We start from the raw sequence: 23,093 nt of genomic DNA, 5'->3' as shown, positions 1-23,093 counted from the left end.
GTACATGTTGGTACCAATGACATAGATAGGACAAGGGAGGAGGTCCTGAAGGGATATTTCTGGGAGTTAGGAAGGAAGCTGAGAAGCAGGACCTCCAGGGTAGTAATCTCGGGATTGCTACCTGTGCCACGTGCTAGCGAGGGCAAGAATAGTAGGATCAGGCAGATGAATGTGTCGCTGAGAGACTGGTGCAGGGGGCAGGGCTTCAGATTCTTGGATCATTGGGATCTCTTCTGGGGGAAGTATGACCTGTTCAAAATGGACAGGTTACACCTGAACCTGAAGGGGACCAATATCCTGGCGGGAAGGTTTAATAGAGCTGTTAAGGAGGGTTTAAACTAATTTGGTAGGGGGATGGGAACTGGAATGATAGAGCGGAGGAAGGGGAAAACAGAAATAAATCTAAGATGGTGAGCAGTAAAGATGTCAGGAAGGACAGAAAGGTGATGGGGCAAATTTGTAGCCATTGGGATGAGTTGCAGTGCAATCAAAGCGAAAAGTACCAAGTACTGGTCTTAAGGTGTTATACTTAAATGCACGCAGCATAAGGAATAAAGTGGATGATCTTGTCGTACAGCTACAGATTGGCAGGTATGATATTGTGGCCATCACTGAGACGTGGCTAAAGGATGCATGTCTCTGGGAGCTGAACGTCCAAGGATACACGGTGTATCGGAAGGATAGGAAGGTAGTCAGAGGGGGAGGCGTGGCTTTATTGGTAAGAAATTATATTAAATCATTAGAAAGAGGTGATATGGAGTCGGAAGGTGCAGAATCTTTATGGGTTGAGCTAAGAAATCACAGGGGTAAAAGGACCCTGATGGCAGTTTTTTATAGGCCTCCAAACAGCTGCAGTGATGTGGACTAAATTACAACAGGAAATAGAAAAGGCTTGTCAGATGGGCAGTGTTATGATAATTGTGGGGGATTTTAACATGCGAGTGGATTGGGAAAATCAGGTCGGCACTGGATCTCAAGAGAGAGAACTGGTAGAATGTCTGCAAGATGGCTTTTTAGAACAGCTTGTTGTTGAGCCCACTACGGGATCGGCTGTACTGGATTGGGTATTGTGTAATGAACCAGAGGTGATTAGAGAGATTGAGGTGAAGGAACCCTTAGGAGGCAGTGATCATAACATGATTTGAGTTCACTGTGAAATTTGAAAAAGAGAAGCCGAAATCTGATATGTTGGTATTTCAGTGGAGTAAAGGAAATTGTAGTGGCATGAGAGAGGAACTGGCCAAAGTTGACTGGAAAGGGACACTAGCGGGAAGGACAGCAGAGCAGCAGTGGCTGGAGTTCATGTAAGAGGTGAGGAAGGTGCAAGACAGGTATATTCCAAAAAAGAAGAAATTTTCAAATGGGAAAAAGGATGCAACCATGGCTGACAAGAGAAGTTAAAGCCACAGTTAAAGCAAAGAAGAGGGCATACAAGGAAGCAAAAATTAGTGGAAGACAGAGGATTGGGAAGTTTTTAAGAGCTTATAAAAGGAAACCAAGAAGGTCATTAAGAGGGAAAAGATTAACTATGAAAGGAAGCTAGCAAATAACATCAAAGAGGATACTAAAAGCTTTTTCAAGTATATAAAGAGTAAAAGACAGGTGAGAGTAGATATAGGACTGATAGAAAATGATGCTGGAGAAATTGTAATGGGAGATAGGAGATGGCGGAGGAACTGAATGAGTATTTTGCATCAGTCTTCACTGAGGAAGACATCAGCAGTATACTGGACTCTCAAGGGTGGCAGGGAAGAGAAGTGTGCGCAGTCACAATTACGGCAGAGAAAGTACTCAGGAAGCGGAATAGTCTAAAGGTAGATAAATCTCCTGGACCAGATGGAATGCACCCTCGTGTTCTGAAGGAAGTAGCTGTGGAGATTACGGAGGCATTAGCGATTATCTTCAAAAGTCGATAGATTCTGGCATGGTTCCGGAGGACTGGAAGATTGCAAGTGTCACTCCGCTATTTAAGAAGGGGGCAAGGAAGCAAAAAGGAAATTATAGACCTGTTAGCTTGACATCGGTGGTTGAGAAGTTGTTGGAGTCGATTATCAAGGATGAGGTTACAGAGTACCTGGAGGCATATGACAAGATAGGCAGAACTCAGCATGGATTCCTTAAAGGAAAATCCTGCCTGACACACCTATTACAATTTTTTGAGGAAATTACCAGTAGGCTAGACAAGGGAGATGCAGTGGATGTTGGATATTTGGATTTTCAGAAGGCCTTTGACAAGGTGCCATACATGATACTTAACAAGATAAGAGCCCGTGGAATTACGGGAAAGTTACATACGTGGATAGAGCATTGGCTGATTGGCAGGAAACAGAGAGTGGGAATAAAGGAATCCTATTCTGGTTGGCTGCCGGTTACCAGTGGTGTTCCACAGGGGTCTGTGTTGGGGCCACTTCTTTTTACATTGTACATCAACTATTTGGATTATGGAATAGATGGCTTTGTGGCTAAGTTTGCTGATGATACGAAGATAGGTGGAGGGGCCGGTAGTGCTGAGGAAACAGAGAATCTGCAGAGAGACCTGGATAGATTGGAAGAATGGGCAGAGAAGTGGCAAATAAAGTACAATGTTGGAAAGTGTATGGTTATGCACTTTGGCAGAAGAAGTAACCTGGCAGACTATTATTTAAGTGGGGAGAGAATTCAAAGTTCTGAGATGCAACGGGACTTGGGAGTCCTTGTACAAGATACCCTTAAGGTTAACCTCCAGGTTGAGTCGGTGGTGAAGAAGGCAAATGCAATGTTGGCATTCATTTCTAGAGGAATAGAGTATAGGAGCAGGGATGTGATGTTGAGGCTCTATACGGTGCTGTTAAGACCTCACTTGGAGTACTGTGGGCAGTTTTGGTCTCCTTATTTAAGAAAGGATGTGCTGACATTGGAGAGGGTACAGAGAAGATTCATTAGAATGATTCTGGGAATGAGTGGGTTAGCATATGAGGAATGTTTTTCCGCTCTTGGACTGTACTCCTTGGAGTTTAGAAGAATGAGGGGAGACCTCATAGAAACATTTCGAATGTTGAAAGGCATGGACAGAGTGGATGTGGCAAAGTTGTTTCCCATGATGGGGGAGTCTAGTACGAGAGGGCATGATTTAAGGATTGAAGGGCACCCATTCAGAACAGAAATGCGAAGAAATTTTTTTAGCCAGAAGGTGGTGGATCTATGGAATTTGTTGCCACGGGCAGCAGTGGAGGCCAAGTCATTGGGTGTATTTAAGGCAGAGGTTGATAGGTATCTGAGTAGCCAGGGCATCAAAGGTTATGGTGAGAAGGCGGGGGAGTGGGACTAAATGGGAGAATGGATCAGCTCATGATAAAATGGCGGAGCAGACTGGATGGGCCGAATGGCTGACTTCTGCTCCTTTGTCTTAATTATGGTGACTTTTATATCAGTTTTGGAAATGCACAATGGGCTATGAACAGATCACAAAGGAACTCTATGTATTTTATCAGTTTAAAAAGTGAGCCTTGGGCTTGTATTGAAGAGTTATTTTGGAGTCTTTCTGACTAATTTGATAGCATGTGGCCCAGTAATCAATCTAATTTCTGAGTCACGTCACTGTAATACTGTTGGTCCTGCTATTTGAGAAGCGCTGTGAGAGGCTGAATTTGCTGGGTGCTGCTGTCGATGGATCCTGTCGCTGTTTGTACTCCCCTTATGAGAGGGGAATGGCACAAATCAAAACAGTCTGCTGGCAAACTTGGTATTCAGCTGGTTAAATTTAGTTGGAATTGTAGTCAGTCATTTGGGGAAATGTACGTTTAGCTATTGCCAGCACTTCAATAAATAAGTGATGTTTCTACAGAATCAGAATCAGGTTTAATATCTCCGGCGTATGTTGTGAAATTTGTTGTTTTGCAGCAGCAGTACATTACAATACATAATAAAAACTATTTTTTAAATATTTAAAAAATTAATTTGAATAACTAGTGAAAAAAGAGAGAAAAAATAGTTGAGGGTAGTGTTCATGAGTTCATTGTCCATTTAGAAACCTGATGTTGGAGGGGACGAAGTTGTTCCTGAAACATTGAGTGTGTCTTCAGGCTCCTGTACCACCACCTCCTTCATGGTAGTAATAGGAAGAGAGCATGTCCTGGGTGATGGGGGGGGGGTCTTTAAATGATGGATTCTACCTTCTGAAGCATTGCCTTTTGAAGGTGGCCTGGATGCTGGGGAGCCTAGTGCCCATGATGGAGCTGCAGAGTTTATAACTTTCTGCAGATTTTTCCTGTGGTGATGCATTCAGTTAGAATGTTCTCCACAGTACAGCTGTAGAAATTTGAGAGTATATTTGGTGATAGACCAATTCTCCTCAAACTCCTCTTGAAATATTGCTGTTGTGCCTTTTTTGTAATTGCATCAATATGTAGGGCCCAGGATAGATCTTAAGTGACGCTGACACCCTTGAAACTTGACAGCTTGAAACTGTTCACTCTTTCCACTTCTGATGCCTCAATGAAGACTGATGTGTGTTTGATCGACTTCCCCTTCCTGAAGTCAGCATTCATTTCCTTAGTCTTACTGATGCTGAGTGCAAGGTTGTTGCTACGACACAACAGAGATGGTCTCTCTCACTCCTGTACACCGATTCGTCACCTTCTGAAATTCTGCTAACAATATTATGTTGTCAGCAAATTTGTAGATGGTGTTTGAGTTGTGCCTAACCACACATTTGTGGGTGTATTGGGGGAAGAGCAGTGGGATAAACATAGATTCTTGAGGTGCACCAGTGTTGATTATCAGCGAGGAGATGAGAAGAGATTCCATTTCATGCCTGGAACTAGTTACATGGATTTGTAGCCTCTGGTTTAAAATAACTTTGGTCTGGTGACTTTTCTGCAAGCATTTCCTTGAGTGATACATTTTCTTTTCAATTATACCACAAAATTAGGCCATCTCTGCTAATTCATCTTTTGGGAGATTTGCTATAAAGACTTGCAAAAGAGAAGGGAACTTTAACAAAAGTTTTTTTTAAATTGGTGAATGGTGTAATTTAAGATATCTTCATGGGGGTTGAAATTAATCTTTCAACTCTCCTTGCATTCCTTCCATGGGGAACTAAATTTAAATCCAGGCCACGCTGAAATGTAGTACTGTGTTCTACTTCAGAGACCCGGAGTGAAAAAGTTTGGCTGTGACTCCAGGAAAAATCTATTGTAATGAGTTTTTGTGCCAAGTTCCTGCTGTTTATAATAGGAAGATTCAGAAGTAAGATATAGTTTTAATTTGTTGTTCTTACCTTTGAAATTGATTCTAATTTCTCTGCTCTTGTACTGTCACAATATGTTTTCAAGGCTTCCTTTCCCATTGTATTCCATTCTTGTGATAAATTCGTTATAGTGTAATACTTGGTATAATATTTTTGCATTGTATTTTTTTTTTGGCTTTGGTTCATTTTATAGTCAACTAGTTTTCCAAATGGTTGTAGTCTGTTTGTTCAACAAAATAGAACTGGCTGATGAAATGACATAAATATTACAAATTTGTCTTTTCGTCAAACAGGTATGGAATTCGTCCAGAGAATGTGATCCTGTATGGTCAGAGTATAGGCACGGTACCCACAGTAGATCTGGCTGCTCAGTATGAATGTGCTGCAGTTATCCTTCATTCACCCTTGATGTCTGGAATGCGTGTGGCCTTCCCTGATACAAAGAAGACCTACTGTTTTGATGCATTTCCGAAGTAAGTGATTCTTTTTCTTCCAGTTTTAACTGACTTTGCATTGATTAACAGATTTTGATGAAGCTGGAGTTTGGTTTTGTCATATGGCTTTCTTTTAAAGGTCTGTTGATCTTTGTTCTGCCTGGCCAACAGAGTAATGTGGTGCTGCTCTTAAAATTCTCCAACTTCAGATACTGCTCTGTTCTGATTGGAAAGTAAGATCTGCTTTCTGAGATGTATTGAGCACTTGCATATAAATGAACTATTTGGTGAATTTGCATGTTGCTCATCGGTAGAAGGATTAAAGGGAAATTGAAAAAGTTTTTTCACCCTAAAAGTGAAGGCCATCAAGAATTCCCTTTTGGAGAAGACTAAATCAGAAACTGTTGTACCATCTTAAGAAGTACCTGCATGAACACTTGGTTTAAATCTAAAAGGCTGAGAAATGGGAACTGGTTAATGAGAAGGCCCTAAATGACTCTGTTCTCCTTACCCAGAATACACTGGGCCAAAGGACCTCCTCTGTACATAAAGTTCTACAAATCTGTTGATTCTTTGTGTTTCTGGACAAAGTGGAACTTTCTCTTGCTTATGCTCTCTGGCTACATGTACACAACAAATGAGAGGCATGCAGTTTATTTATGCCCGGTCCGAAGATGAGTATGCATGATTGATAGAAATGAATGATTACCATCCAAACACTTGTCAAGTTATTACTTCATTTATACATTTTTATTTCTGATATACAGAAGATGATTTCTTCTACTCCCATGACACAGTGAAAGCAAGTAAAAGAAATCAAGGAGATGGCAAAGACTGAAGCAATTGTGCACACCTATAGATTGAAAAAAAATAGCTGAAATATGTGGAGTTCCTATTGAGCCTGATGGGAACAGGTCCGTTGGTGAATTGTTTATGTTCGTCACCCATCATAACACCTTAGATATGTGGCCTATTATTGGGAAAAGTGTATCATTGTAATGCTCTACATGCAGATGGCCTTTAAACCATTTAACTCCAACATTCAGCTCCAATGCCATAGTTAAATTTGCTGATGACTTTTGGGTGAATCAAAGGTGCTGACATCAGCATAGAGGAGAAAGATTGAAAATCTGGCTGAGTAATGGCCTCTCACTCAACATCAGCAAGATCAAGGTGTTGATTATTGACTTCTGGAGGTCCCTGAGCTAGTCCTCTTCAGGAGATCAAAGATGGATAGGGTCAGCAACTTGTAAGTTCCTTGATGTTATCATTTCAGAGGATCTGTCCTGGGTCCAGCATGTAATTACCATTACGAAGAAAGCACAGTAGCGCCTGTACTTTCTTAAAGTCTGTGAAGATTCAGCATGTCATCCAAAACTTTGACTGGCTGTGTCACAGTCTGGAATGGAAATACTAATGCCCTTAAACAGAAAAGTCCACAAAAAGTAGTGGATTCAACCCAGTCCTTCATGGGTAAATCCCTCCCCACTATCGGGCACATCTACACAGGGCACTGTTGCAGGAAAGCAGCATCCATCATCAAGGACCTCCACCATACAGGCCATGCACTCTTCTCGTTGCTGCCATCAGGAAGAAGGTACAGAAGCCTCAGGGCCCATAGCACCAGGTTCAGGAACAGTTAATACCCCTCAACCATCAGGCTCTTGAGCCAGAGAGGTTGACATCATTCAATTTCACTTGCCCCATCATTGAATTGTCCCCACAACCTATGGAGTCAATTTTCAAGGATCTTCATCTCATGTTCTCGATATTTATTGTTTATTTATTTGTTTGTTTGTTTAATTATTTGCACAGTTTATTGTCTTTTGCAGATTGATTGTTTGTCCATCCTGTTAGGGGCGGTCTTGATTCTGTTGTGTTTCTTGTATGAAATGCCCACAAGAAAATGCATCTTAGGGTTGGATACGGGGACATATAATTTCTTCGATAATAAGTTACTTTGAACTCTGAACTTTAATTATTGCCTGCTTATTCCTACATTTTCACAAGTATTACTATTTTGATTTGTCATTCCGCCAAGATTTGGGTCAGAAGCTGTTGTCATTCTGTCGAACTCAAGTTGTGAAAGATTTTCTGGAGTCCTTTGGTGTTTATGATATTTCAGTATACTGTGTCGAAGGACTGTCTTTGTCTATGTGTTGTGCAAGGAGAAATGCTATAACAAATGATACAAGTGTGGTTTGTGTATTATATGTAAGATATTATTCAACTTGTTTATAATGCTGCATTGAATTTCATCATGCCTATTATGCTCTAATTACAGTGTCTGAAAATAGTTGAATGCAAGCATTATTATCTGGTACAGATCCTGGAGCACTGATATTTATGCAGTATACATTTTGTGTAATTGCTATGCTTTTTAAAAAAAACTAAGATATTTTAAAACAAAATAATGACAGTCTCAAACTTGCCCTAGCAATAACACCCCCACCCCTGACAAACACAACCCTGCTGCTGAATCTGTAACTTTTAATTTCTCTTGACAGCATCGACAAGATTTCAAAAATAGCCTCCCCAGTGCTGATCATTCATGGAACCGAAGATGAAGTCATCGATTTTTCACATGGGTTGGCATTGTACGAGCAATGCCAAAGGCCAGTGGAACCCCTGTGGGTGGAAGGAGCTGGCCACAATGACGTTGAGCTTTATGGACAGTACCTTGAAAGACTGAAGCAGTTTGTTTCTCAAGAACTGACAAGTTCCTAAATGAAAGTTTAATATGCAAGGGCATTATATTTTGTTTGTTTTTTAGTTAGAAGATGCTTTCCACTTTGCATATGCAATTTTAATAAATGCAATCTGATATAACTGCTGAAAAAAACATTGAAGGGTTTTGTTTGCAAATCATGTGGTACCCATGGGGTTCTTAAAGATTTTCAAGCATAATGTTGATAAGTAATGCTAGTGTTGAAAATAAAACTGGAGTAAAGCATCCATATGACAAATTATTTTAGGGATACCCAAGATAAGGAAGTTAACCATATTTTCCTTTCATTCTGTTGTTTGAATACATTGATGATGTATTGGATGAAATGTTTCTTAAGTTGTTATGCACATATTTAATTCTTGATTTGTATGTTTTGCCAAATGAATTAGCATGTCAATAAGGAAGAGAAATTGCTTCACTAGGCCATCTGGAATGCATCTTTGTAAATCAACTAGATGTTCAGAATAACCAGAAAAACTGTGCGTGTTGGGAATTTGAAATTATAAACAAAGGGTTGGAAACAATATGCGGATCATGCAGCATCCGCGGAGAATTGGTGATCTTCTGTCAGACCTGATTTTCACTGGGCAATGTAAAATCCTTAATCAATTCAAGATGTAAATTGACCATTGTTACAAATTTGTTCAATGCTTTAATCATGTGTTCAGTGGCAAGTTTCCATGGGAAGCAGCTCGGTGGATTATAAGGTGCTGAGTTCTGCTTCCTGCTTGCAGGATTGAAGAGAGCCAGTATTCCTTGTCTGTTGCACAAAGTTTGTGCAATTTGCATGGCATTGAGCAGGTCTGTATCAATCAAATATTACCCTCAGCATTTCTTGGAAAACTGACCTTAAAGTAGTGTTTAAAATTTCTAATTTTGTTTCTAAACTTGGAGTGCATAGAGATTTATTTTTGTTTTATTTTGTTGTGCATAATTCTCACAGACTGGCTGCTCAAGTCCTGAGGTTGAGGTTTTGGTTTTGCTGAGTGTATGGACAAACTCGAGTTTCAGATTACACATTATGTACTTTTTTTTGTAAATGAAAGGAAGGTGGGAAGTCTTCCCTTGTTAAGGCGTGGTTAACCTGTGTTTAGAAGGAATTTTTCTTTTTGTTTTTTGGCACATATAAGACCTCTAGTAATGAAATAAAGTTTATTTTTTACTTTTTTTTAATAGAGAGTGGGAATATTGAGCTATGGGAGTGAGGGGTAGGATCAGCCATCAGTTTAGTTATGTAGTGAATAATTTTAAAGGATAATAACCAACACACTACCAATGCATTGTTTTTAGGTGTATTTCCCAATAGAAAAATTAACACATGCAACACTAACCACTATAGGTAATGCAGAGTGAATGCATTTACAAGGGCAATTGAAAAGTGTATTTCTTTTAAGGGAGGAAACACGTTTTAAAGTTATGGTACTCAAGTAGCCTTACAATTTTTTTTAATGTGAATGTGTAAATGCTTGAAATTCTCAGAATTTATATGCTCATGTATGACCCCATGTTTCTGTATATTATGACAAAATGCTACTTAGTGGTCAACTGTGAATATTGCCTGTGAATTAAACGTACAAGTCCAATTTATACATTTACTGTCAAATAAGGAGTGGCAAGCAGGCATTGCCAGTGTTAATGCAATACCTTTGTTCTGGTTGCTTTATATTTCAGAGATCAGTACTTCAGGAGCCAACCTTTACTGGGAACTCATTTTTAAAGACCAAATTTAAAATCTGACAGAAATTATATCTTTCAGAAGTCTTGTAAACTGTAAATGACATCCATCTGTATTCTTTTACCTTGCCTTGTTGCTTACTCATTGCCTGAAAATACATGCAGTATTCATTCTTTAAACTGCTCCCTCCCCACACTACCCCTGCAGGGTACTGGTGGGATGGGATTAACTTTGATTTCACAGTGTACATTGTACTTGTTCCCACTTGTGAATCTGTTGAAGTTAAAGACCTCTATGAACAGCTGAGTAACCTAGCTGTGATAAATCAGTATTTGCTTCTTTCTAGCAAGTCTGAAAGAAAAGCATTTGAGCTCTTCATTTTCAAATCCCATTTTACAGGATTCAGTACAAGCTGACCTACCCAAATGACAGCAGAATCTCCTGAAGGATATACTTAGGGCCATAGGATTATTGATTGCCCTCTTAGTTGTCAAATTGGAAAGAGGAAAGCAATTGTGTTCATCCTGTAGAAGGTTGAAAGTAATTATGATCCATGTATTGTTAAATGTTCTGTCCTTCCAAGTAATTGGGTATTGCTCATTCCACACACCATTGGTTATAATCTAAAGTTTACAAATCTCATTAGATGGATTGTAATTACCATTTACCAGCTTTTCCTTTTCCAAGATTTATTGGGATGCAACAGAGGTTAGCAGGAAAACAAGAACAATGGCTCACATATTGTTATTCAAGTGGGCAGATAACTTGACCAGCTGGGAAGTAACACATGACCAGTCTGAACAGACGGGTGCCATATATTCAAACACTGCAAAATCTTGTGTAATCTGTATTTCATGTAAACACTTTAAATGTGTGTTACTGAAGTGGCCTGTGGCAAGATGAAACTTTCTAGTACTTTTTACCATCCTGACTACTGAGCAAATTGAAACTACCTGTACCTGTTCTGTGTTTTGCTTATTTTCTGTTCTACCTGATGCAGGCAGGTTGGTATTTTTATTATAGTTGAATTAAACTTTGATTTAAAATGTGCAAAAGTGTTATTGTATCTTTCTTTCACCCTTGACTTATGAGTATTAATATGTTCATTTAAAAAAATTTAAGAGACATGAGCATTTGTGAGAATGCCAGTATTTATTGTTCATTTCCTTATTGCCCTTAATTGAGTGGCTGGCTGTATCATTTCACATGTCAACCACAAAATTATCCACATTGCTTTTAGGCAGTAATCATTTATAATTTCTGGGTAAGGATGTAGATTCCCACTTTGAACTAGGTGGACTTTTACAACTGGTGCCGACCTTTTAATTTGCTGGTAGTTATTTAACTAATTGAAAAAAAATCTGCATCATACAATGCAAGCTTGAGAAACAGTACCTCACCTTCCCTAGGCATATTGCAGTTCTGCAACTTCAGCTAACTTGATGTATGTCTGTATCAATCATCCATTCTTGTATTGGCTTAGCTTGTTTATGTGTGTTTTATTTTTCTGTTTCTCGCCTGCTGTTATGGGAATGGAGGACGTGCTTGACCTCACCTGCTGGGCATGTACACCTGCTCAACACTTCACAACTCTGAGGCTACATCCACACTACACCGGATCACTTTGAAAATGAAGCTTTTTCTCTTTGTTTTGACCTTCCGTCCACACTGAAACAGCGTTTTCAGCCCCCGAAAATGGAGATTTTCAGAAACTGTCTCCAGAGTGAATAAATCTGAAAACGCCTAATATCTGTTGCAGTGTGTACAGGGTAACCGGAGCTTTTTAAAACTGCTGTCATGACGTGCCGGAACAGATGGCGGCAGCGCAGCATTTCATTGTTTTCTTATTATTATTACTACTTTATTGTCGCCCAAGAATTGATACTAGAGCGTACAATCATCACAGCGATATTTGATTCTGCGCTTTGCAGGACCTAACAATTTTGGAACAGACGGCAACGAGACTGAAGCCAGAAGAGTTAGAAATGTACTCACCAAATACTTTTGACCCATAACTTACTGAATAAATAAGTATACTCACTTTGCCCTGTTTTCTGTCCTTGTACAAAGGTGGTTTACCTATTTATGCAAGTACTTCTCTGACAGTAGATGTGTAACAGCCTAATGTAACATTGTATAGCAATACAAGATAACATTGATGCAGACATGTTTTACACATTTAACAAGGTGCTTTATTAATGCAATAGAGTTAGTCAGTTTTTCAATGTTTGTCATCAGCTGGGTCATACTGTCTGTGAACTCCCTGTTGGTTGCCTCCATATGCTCCAGTATTTGTTTTTTTTTAGTTTTAAGCCCTCCTGCGAGAGAGCCAAGAGCAATTCCTTTTAAGTCTTTCTACTCTGTAACTGGGCAAACGCGCACAAAGTATATCGTTTCCTCTTCGCTTGTTTTCTGTGTGTCCTGCGCATGCCCAGTAGCAGGAGATTCGCCCAAATATCCATCTAATATTTTGAAAAACGCTTAGTGTGGACGCCTGTCATTTTTACTCGAAACCGGCGTTTTCAAAATTATCTGGTGTAGTGTGGACGTAGCCTGAGATTACTTTGTCTCTAACTGCTTCCACTGCTTGACTTTTGTTTCTGTTCCTATAGATGTGGTCTGAACTGCATCTGCGTCTTTAGTTACCTTTTCTCCTCATTCTTTCTGATAAATTGAAATATATTTATTTTTTGTATTAATTTTTCTGTCACTTATCTACTCTTCAGTCAACCCACCTATATCCTCTCAGTCTATTACCATCCTTATTATACCTTCACGTTTAGTGATTTTATCCATAAACTCCAAAACTTTCCCCTGCACTCACATTAATGACTCATATGGATATCGAAATAGCAATGGTTCTAGCATTGATTATGTCCATCATCCTGGCTGAAAAGCAACAACTTATCACAATTTGCACAAGATACTGGAGGAACTCAGCAGGTTAGGCAGCATCCACAGAAATGAACAAACAGCTGACATTTCAGACCAAGACTCTTCAGGACTGGAAAGGAAGGGAAGGGGAAGACGCCAGAATTTTAAAAAAAGGGGTAGGGGGAGAGAAGGGAAGGAGCATAGCTATAAGGTGAAGCCAGGTGGGTAGGAAAGGTAAAGGGCTAGAGAGGAAGGAATCTGACAGGTACATAAGAGAAAGGGAAGGAAACACACCAGAGGGAGTTGAGAAGAGGTAAGAGGCCAGAGTGGGGAATAGAAGACATTAGACACTAGAATATTACAGTACAGGTCCTACGGCCCTCGATGTTGTGTTGACCCATATATTCCTTTTAAAAAAAGTACTAAACCCACACTACCCTGTAACCCTCTATTTTTCTTTCATCCATGTGCCTGTCCAAGAGGCTCTTAAATACCCCTAATGTTTTGGCCTCCACCACCATCCCTGGCAAGTCATTCCAGGCACCCAAAACCCTCTGTGTAAAAAAGACTTACCCCTGATGTCTCCCCTAAACTTCCCTCCCTTAACTTTGTACATATGCCCTCTGGTGTTTGCTATTCGTGCCCTGGGAAACAGGTACTGGCTATCCACCCTATCTATGCCTCTTATAATCTTGTAGACCTAGAGGGGGAGGGAAAACATTTTGCTGGAAGGATAAATCAATATTCATGCCATTAGATTGGAGGCCAATTTACAGTGATCAATTAAACCACCAGCTGGTACACATTTGGAATATGGGAGGATACTGGAGCATCCGGTGGAAACACACGTGGTCACGGGGAGAATATACAAACTCCTTTTGAGCAACAGCAGGAATTGAACCCAGGTCACCTGTACTGTAAAGCATTGTACTCACTACTACACTACGGTACTACACCAAGTGTTAAGGGAAATGTTTGTATTTTGTTCAAGAAAGTAACATATTAAGTAATAGTAGCCACTTTTCAAATAAAAACATGATTACTTTGTAGGTATATAGTGCAGTGCATGATTAAACTAAGATAACAAACAGGTGCTAATGATCAATGACATAATGAGTTGAATGAACTAAACTGATTAACTGAAACAGAAATAAGTATAGAAGGAATCAAACTGGGTGAAAGACAACCAAGATAAAAGGTGAGGGTTTGGCAAATGAGACAGTTTAACCTCCAAATCATCAATTCTTACACTATGCAAGAGTGATCATAGCAACAAGACACAAGGTGGCCACCCTGCAACAGAATGTCTCTGTCAAGCAGAAACTTCACGGCAGACAGGAGTTTCAAGATGTGCTGTCCAAGCCCTTCTGAAGAAGCACGAACCAGGGAAGTTTGAGGACCAGAAACACAGTGGTCGGCCACAAAAACAGAGTGCAACAGACAAGAGATACCTCAAACTGATTTTCCTTTTAAGTTGGAAGAGGTCTAGAACTGCTATCAGCTCTGAACTCACAGAAATCACTGGAACCCAAGAAAACTCTACAATCTGGAGAGGCCTTGTTAGAAGTGGCGTTCATGGGAGAGTTGCTGCCAAAAAGCCATTCCTTCAAAGTGGAAACAAAGTCAAGAGACTCGCCTACACGAAAAAACAACACAAGGACTGAGGTGCTGATAATGGCAGCACATGCTTTGGACTGATGAGTCAAAATTTGAAACTTTTGGCTCAAACAGGAAGTAGTTTGTCCATAGAAAAGCTGGAGAGCTCTACATGGTGAGTGTCTGCAGCCAACAGTGAAACAGCGCAGAGGTTCCCTGCAGGTTTGGGGCTGCATTTCAGCAAATGGAGTTAGTGATCTGGTCAGAATTAATAGAATACTCAATGCTGAGAAGTACGAACAGATTCTCATCCATCATGCAATGCCATCAGGGAGACTTCTGATTAGTCCCAACTTCATTCTGCAGCAGGACAATGACCTGAAACACGCGGCCAAGGTCATAAAGAACTATCTTAGGCGAAAAGAAGAACAAGCGGTTGTGCAACAGATGGTGTGGCCTCCACAGAGTCCTGATCTCAACGTCACTGAGGCTGTCTGGGATTACTTGGAGAGAGAGAGAAGCAGGCAAAACAGCCAAAGTCTGCAAAAGAACTGTGGTAAATTCTCTACAATGCTTGGAACGACCTACCAGATGATTTCCTTGTAAAACTGCATGACAGTGGCCCTAAGAGAATTGATGCAGTTTTAAAGGCAAAAGATGGTGATGCCAAATTATTGATTTGATTTAGTGTTTTACTGTTTACAATTTTTTAATATTTAGAAATTTTTATTAATTTTGAAAGCATCTTTGCTGTATGAAATTTTTTTACATGTGTCTTTTGCACAATACTATATGTACAGTATATCAATATTTAAATTAAATAGTGCAAAAAGAGAGCAAAACAAGAAAAACAATTTAGTGGGGTAGTGTACCTGGGTTCATTGTCTGTTCATTTATCAATGGCAGTAGGGAAGAAGTTGTTCCTGAAACACTGAGTGTGTGTCTCCAGGCTCCTGCATCACCTCCTTGATGGTAACAATGAGAAGACAGCATATCCTGGGTAATGAGATCCTTGGTGATGAGTGCCACCTTTTTGAGGCATTGCCTTTTGAAGATGTTCTCAGTTGCGGTTCAGATGCAGTTGGGTTTTTTTTTTTAAGGTTTTTCAGGTTTGTAGGGGTGGTTTTTGGGACAGAGAGGGGAGTTAAGGATCATGTTAGGTTTTAGGAACAGGGATGTGATGAAATTAGAGGACATGTCAGAGTCTAAGCTCCCACTCCATTTTCAAAGGTCAGTGACAGGGACGTGGTCAGATATTGGACCCACAGCCAGCAAGGACAAGGGCTGAAGTCGTTGGCGCATTCCAGGATTGGTGTTCCTTGTGGGCAGGAGGAATGAGGGCCAGTGACCCTTTAGGTACATGAATTATGAGACCAAAGTTCAAGGCCTAAAGTTTGGGGCTCCTGCAATCAGTAACTTTTTCTACCTCACTTTTTAAGCACATTTACATTTACATGGACCTAATATTAGGTTCATATTTTAACCTAATACAATGGAAATATGAGGAAGATGTACTTTCATATTGATGTTGGAATGCCACTCCTAATTGAAATTTCTGTAAAGGTATTCACTGGGTAATAGAGTGTTAAGGACATGTCATCCTCACAGGTTGATTATAGACATGGTCACAATTCTCCCCCCTCCTGATGATTATCCCACAACCATCATTATCAATAACTTATTAATATTATGTTGGTTTATAGAATTTTGTTGTGCACAGTTTGGCACTTGTTTTGCCTACCAAAGTGGTTGTAAGGTATTTCAGAATGTCTTAGAAATCATGAAGGATGATTATATAAACTCACTTCTCTTCTGGTGTCAGTAATGGGTTGATGAGGTTCCCTCACCTGGTCATTAGGGCTTACATCCCATAAAAACATCAACAGAACTTAACTGCAATCTGAGGATGTGAAAATTACTCAATAAATTAAGTTTGTTCTTTAACTCATTAGCTACTTGACAAAATCTTAATTGTAACAGTTTCTTGCTCATTAGGTGATTGCTTCTGTAAATTTTCACCTTCAGGATTATAGTACTTTTGAATTTAGCTTGAATATTTTAGCTTGAGGTCTCAATATATGATTCCATTGTAAGCATCATTCCCGTTGCATGCTTAAAAAAATTACAAGCAGTTGTGCGCCGGATCTACCACTTGAAATGAGTGACATTCCTACAAGGGATTTTGTAAGAACAGAGGACTATAAGAAATAGGAGCAGGAGTTGCCAATCTGGCCCATTGGGTCTGCTCTGCCATTCAATAAGATCATGGCTGATCTGGCCATGGACTCACCTCCACCTACCTGCCTTTTTCCCCATAACCCTTAATTTTCCTACTATGCAAAAATCTATCCAACCTGTCTTAACTACTTCATTGAACAGAATTCCACAGATTCACTAGTCTATGGGAAAAGCGGTTCCTCCTCAAATCTTCTCCCCTGAATTTTGAGGCTAGTTCTAGTCTCACTGACCAGTGGAAACAACTTTCCTGCCTCTATCTTATCTATCCTTTTCATGTTTTTATATGTTTCTATAAGATCCTCTCTCATCCTTCTGAATTCCAGTGAGTACAGCCCCAGGCGACTCAATCTTGCCTCATAGTCTAACCCCCTCATCCCTGTAATCAACCTGGTGAACCTCCTCTGCACCAAAGCCAAAATATTGTGGTGTACTATATTTTGATCATGAAGCTCAGTTTATTAAATGCAACAGAAAGGCATGGACAGTTCAGTATAGTAAGAGTAAGTTTAAAAATAACAGCATGTTAGGGGAAGCTCACTGTTATTAATGTGTAAATTGTCCCAACAGCTTCCAGTGAGGAGGGGCAAACCCATGTGATTGGTGAATTGCTATGGGACATTTTGCAACATTCTGTAGTGAGTTAAGCAAAGCTGAGTTCTTGCCTTTAACATCTCCGTGATTTTCATATATTATTATATTTGAATGTTGATTGCTTGTTACTCCTGCTGCAGCAAATTACTCCTGTTACTCCTGGTCAGGGCATGAAGGGATACAGGGGAGAAGGCAGGAGATTGGGCCTGAGGGGAAAATTGGATCAGCCATGATGAAATGGCAGAGAAGACTTGATGGGCCAAATGGCCTAATTCTGTTCCTATAATTTATGGTATTATGGTCTTATCGGGCTAGCTAATGCTGAGATATTTGTTAGGTACTGTCTAAAGGTGAAATACCGTATGTACTCTTAAGTATTGTACCTCATTCCTTTCGATGGTGATTTGTTTCTAAATATTTAAAGTTATTTTAGAATTCCACTTTTTAGTCTCTTTTGTTTTCTTCACTGTTTTAGTCCAATCTTACTTTATCTTGCTCCACTTAATTTGACTTCATAGTCACTATCTTTCCCTTCTTTGTTTCTCAGCCGCTGAATCTCATTGGTTAAGTAGTTGGGCTCATTGCTCAGAGACCCCGAGAGGTGAAATCAGCTTGTAATTACTAGCAGAGTGGAGCACAAGAAGATTTTGAGTTGCATGATGAATAAATACATATATATAAAACACATTGGAGTACCCCCATCTCCAGCTAGAGTTGGCCTATTTGGAAAAAATACCTGTGATTTTAGAGTAATGTAATTTTAATGTAGTGAGCACCCCTGGTGCCTTCAGCTTCCAATTTTTTCTTGGCTTCAATTCAACAGTTTTGGAGGCCGCTGTGTTAAAGTTACTTGCTAAGGAATACGGAATTCTTTTTTTTTGTATAATTGCATATGCAGTCTCAATTATTTAAATGAACCTATAAATTGGGACAATTTTTGCAGGTTCCAAGTAATAGTCCCAAACTTAATACTTCATTGTATTACAAGTCCCCACAGAACAGTCTTATATATCCTAAAACCAAGTCCATTATTGTACAGTTCCACATCTGGAGACTGCCTTGCAGTCTGGAATCAGATTCAGGGGAGGTGCTGGAGAGTTAGTAAGTAAAATTTTGACTTGGCATCAGGACGTAAAGCAGAGTTAGTGTGCAACTTTTTAAGAGGCAAGCTCCCTATCCAGAGAGCAATGTGTGTGTGGTACTCACTCTCATGAGAGATTGGAGTAGAGAGCAGAAATACTTGTAAGGGAAAATTGCATAAAAACATGACAGAAAGGTATGGAGGAAGATTCTCATAGAGTGAGTGTGAGGCTTACTTGAAACATATTTGCATGATAACTGGGGCTGAATGACGTGTTCCTGTGCTGTGTGTCAGTATGTGTTTTCAGTGATTGAAACAGTTTCCCACAGGGTTGTATTCTGGGGCATCCATGAGATGGAATAGAACAAGGTGGATAGGTGTGAAGTCATTCAGATATTACAAATTTAAAAGTGTAATTAATTATTTGGGAAAAACAAATGAAATCTCTAATGATAAGGAACAAGTCAAAGAACAATGTATTATGTGTCAATAATAATGAGGAAACATCTGGTTAAAATAAACAAATTAATTTCTAAATGAAGATAGAATGGATGGTGTGGAATAAGAAAGGGGCGCAGTGTGTTGAAACTCTGACTAAACACCAAGTTAAACCGGAGCCAGTGAAGACAGAGTTGTAGTAAGGTTAACCATTTACTGTTCACTCTTCCACATTAACATCGTATGGTGAAAACTGTTGATAAAAAAATACAAAGATATACAGCGTCTGTTTCATTCTGGGAACCACGCGCGCTGTCTCCTTTTAGCGAGTGTCTCCAGCCGCCCCGAGTAGCGGGCGAGGGGGTCGCGTCAAACCGCCATCGGGCTTGAGCCCACCCCGCGTTTGAAATTGAAAAGCTGACACATGCGCCGCCCCAACCGCCGCTTCCTTAACAGAAACCGCGTTAATATTTTTACTTCAAATACTTTCACAGGAACTTACGGCGTTGCTTCTATAATGTTTCTTTGTGGGTAGAAATGGAGCTCCTCACGATCATTCTGCACGCATGGCCCCCACCTTTACACCTTCCCGAACTGGAGATTACACATGAGACCCGGCGAAACCGGAGGTGACGTCATCACATGCCGCGATATACCATAGACAATGAATTTGTTATACTGTAACATAATTATCAACCTTTAACTTTAACCAGAAAATAGTTACAAACAAATTTAAGGTGTAGACCCAACAAGGTCAAATAAATGCCTTAAGGGCAACACACTCCCCGCCTGACCTTTGTAAGTTCACTATAAACATGGTATAGGACTTTAGTCTCTAGATCAGTCTTTAGGTAGAGGTAGAACAACCTCTATAACTGGTCTCAGGTTTCCTTTTCAGGGTTCATTGTAAAGATGTGAATCGGTTGACTGCCTGCTCTTTGTTGTTTGGTAAGCGCTGGCGCGGTACTCTGAATGGTAGTGGGGTGACCCAGTTGTTCACTTCATCTCTTAAAAACCTTTGTGTCCATTATTTTTAAGAAGATGGCGTCTTCCACCGATGGAGTAAGTTTATTGTCATGCTTAGTTTGAGCGAAGACTGACTGTCCCAGTGTCTTCTCAGTTACTTTACTATGCTCGTGCCTTTATTGTGCTTCCTTGATATACATGAAGCTTGTACAGGGCTGAGAAATTGAATGGCGGCCACTCTCCAGCACGTTAGTCTTGAGCGTGTTAACTGTCGGTTTGTGTACGTTGCCAGGGCACACCTCTCCTATCACCACCCAGCCCAGGTCCAGACGTTGGGCGAAGGGGGCGTTGTGTAGTCCATTGACCCGCTGCCTGACTTTGTGCACTCTAAGAACGTCTCTTCCAAGTAGCAGGAGTACTTCTGCTTCCGGATCCAGTTCTGGGATGTGCTTGGCAATGTGGTGGAGATGGGGCTGGTATAGCACTGCGCTTGGTGTCGGAATCTCGGATCGTTTATTTAAGATCTCATTGCTCTCTAAGAGTGGAGGGAGACTGATGACGACTTTGCCATCCAGCGACTTGAGCTGGAAGCCTTCTGCCTTCCTGCCATATGTTTCTGCAATGCCAGAGCAAGTTCTGAGGTAGTATGGGAATGGATTAACCTCTACGCTGAACAACTCGAAGAACTCTGGTCTCACTAGTGAGCAGTTGCTTTGGTCGTCCAGAATTACATAGGCTTTGATGGCCTTGTCTTTAACTCCCTTAGGGTATACCTTAGTGAGGCAGATCTTTGAGCACGAACGGCTCGACTGACCTGGACTGAAAACTTCTGTGCGCTCGAGCTGACAATAGTTGTACCAGAGTGATGCTCTCCCTCCCCGCCATCCTCTCGTGGGAGCGGAGGAGCCTTGGCAGTTTGCGGTGACGGGCCGGGACGCATGGCTCCATCGTGATCAGTGCTGTTACATTCCGAGCACTTTACGGGGAACGTACACTCTTTAGCGAGGTGGGAGGTAGGGGAACAGCACTTAAGACATATTCTTTTTTCCTTGAGAAGGGCCTTTCTTTCGCCAAAGGGTTTGTTTCGAAACATTCTGCATTTTTTGAGGAGGTGGGGTTTGCTGTGCAATGGACAATTCTTGCTAGGGTCATCATTGATTGCAGAGACTTCGGTTTTATGCACTGAGACGGGTTTATTGATGACGAAATTGTTCGAAATGTCTTTGACTGGGTTGGTGTGAGTTGTGGTGCTGCCTTGATTCATGAAGCTAGGGTCGTTTTGCCTCTTCGCCTCCTTGCACACAAACCTACTAAAATACTCAAAGGGAGGGAATCGACCACTGTTCTCTTCCTTGTACTCTGAGCCAATAGACACCCATCTTTCCTGTAGTCCAAATGGAAGCTTGTCCACAATTGGTCCAACTCTGCGTGAAGTATCCAGATACGACAGGCCAGTTAAATAGCTGTCTTCTTTAGCACCTTGAATCTCCGTGAGTAAATCTCCGAGTTCTCATAATTTAGTGTGGTCCTTGGCTGACACCCTAGGAAAATTGTCCAGCCGTTGACATAGCGCCTTCTCAATAATTTCAGGGGCCGCATAGCAGTCCCGAAGTCTCTCCCATGCTTTGTGTAAGGCTAGCTTGGGGTTGTTGACGTACACTGAGTGTATGTGTTTCACCTGTTCACTTGATTCCTTTCCCAGCCATTTAGTCATAAGGTCCAACTCTTGGGTTGCTGTGAGCTGGACTCCGGCAGTGGCACTGGTGAATGAGGAGTACCACGCACGCTAATTTTCAGGCTTATCGTCAAACTGGTACAGTCCTGAATTGACAAGCTCTCATTGCGTTGAATACTGTGCCAAGGGTTCTGCTGCAGGTGGCGTGCTAGCTGGGGGAATATGTTGGGGAACATATGACTGAGCATGGACGTTCATGATGGGATTTGATGTTCTGACTTCAGCCTTTGTCTCTGTTCTCGCCGGATCTGGTAAGTTTGGTTTTGGGAAGTATTCGTAGTCGGCCCTTTCATACTTGAGTTTGTGGCAAGGTTTCAATTGTGAGTTGTCTTCCCCAGCTGGACGCGATGCAACGAAGCTTCCCTGTGATTTCACATGAGATGGGACGCCAACAGGCAAGTATGGAGAGGGAGAATGAATCTGCAGGTCAATTTGACATTGGACATATTCACTGGTGCGTTCCAATTTGGCCCCTTCTGACATAGATTTTCCTGTTTCATCTAGAACGTGCATTTCTTCAGCGTTTTCCAACACTTGTGCTTCCACCGCGGCCGCATCAGCTTCTCGTTGTAGCATCAGCACTTCTAACTCTGTATCTATCCTTGCCTTTTCCAACTGGTTTTCCGCTTCTCTGGCAGCTTTTTCCATTTTCAGTTTTGCTTCTTGGTTAGCGTATGACACTCGCACCTTGGCGGCTTCTGCTTTAGCTCTTGCGAGGGCAGCCACACTTGTCGATGTCCTACTGCTCTTGGCGCTAAGCGCAAGCGACTTGGTGCTTGATCGCGAAGCCATCATACCACTTGTTGAAACATCTAACGATTACGCCTTTTCACTGTAGTGTTCTTGTGCAGTGTGTTGAAACTCTGATTTAACACCAAGTTAAACAGGAGCCAGTGAAGACGGAGTCGTAGTAAGATTAACCATTTACTGTGCACTCTTCCACATTAACATCATATGGTGAAAAGTGTTGATAAAAAATACAAACATATACAGCGTCTGTTTCATTCTGGGAACCACGCGCGCTCTCTTCTTTCAGCGAGTGTCTCCAGCCGCCCCGAGTAACGGGCGAGGAGGGTCCTGTCAAACTGCCACCGGGCCCGAGCCCACCCCGCGTTTGAAATTGAAAAGCCGACACGTGCACCACCCGAACCGCTGCTTCCTTAACAGAAACCGCGTTAATCTTTTTACTTCAAATACTTTCATAGGAACTTACGGCGTTTCTTCTATAATGTTCCTTTGTGGGTGGACATGGAGCTCTTCACGATCATGCTGCACGCATAGCACCCACCTTTACACCTTCCCAAACCAGAGGTTACAGATAAGACGCGGCGAAACCAGGGGTGACGTCATCACATGCCGCGATATAACATTGACAATGAATTTACCTTCGTTATACTGTAACATAATTATCAATCTTTAACTTTAACTAGAAAATAGTTACAAACAAATCATTTAAAGTGTAGACCCAACAAAGTCAAATAAATGTCTTGAGGGCAATACAGGGATCAAC

At 41.0% G+C, this 23,093-nt stretch overlaps 1 protein-coding gene and 1 long non-coding RNA gene across 2 annotated transcripts in view; one reads left to right on the top strand and one right to left on the bottom strand.

The window, feature by feature from the left end:
* The window catches only part of LOC140197724 (alpha/beta hydrolase domain-containing protein 17B), a 92,971-nt gene extending 81,852 nt beyond the window's left edge, over positions 1-11,119 (top strand). The window contains exons 2-3 of the mRNA XM_072258112.1: positions 5,521-5,700; positions 8,169-11,119. Of these exons, the coding sequence (XP_072114213.1) occupies positions 5,521-5,700; positions 8,169-8,388 (400 nt within the window). The 3' untranslated portion in view covers positions 8,389-11,119. The remainder of the gene's footprint in view (positions 1-5,520; positions 5,701-8,168) is intronic.
* The window catches only part of LOC140197725 (uncharacterized), a 40,273-nt gene extending 20,807 nt beyond the window's left edge, over positions 1-19,466 (bottom strand). The window contains exon 1 of the long non-coding RNA XR_011886001.1: positions 19,385-19,466. This is a non-coding gene — a long non-coding RNA (uncharacterized lncRNA). The remainder of the gene's footprint in view (positions 1-19,384) is intronic.
* Positions 19,467-23,093: the final 3,627 nt, after the last annotated feature.

The sequence above is a fragment of the Mobula birostris genome, chromosome 5 (genome assembly GCF_030028105.1).
Source record: "Mobula birostris isolate sMobBir1 chromosome 5, sMobBir1.hap1, whole genome shotgun sequence".
Taxonomy (NCBI): Eukaryota; Metazoa; Chordata; class Chondrichthyes; order Myliobatiformes; family Myliobatidae; genus Mobula; species Mobula birostris.
The sequence above is the reverse complement of the archived record's forward strand: the minus strand, read 5'-3'. Positions and strand labels throughout refer to the sequence as shown.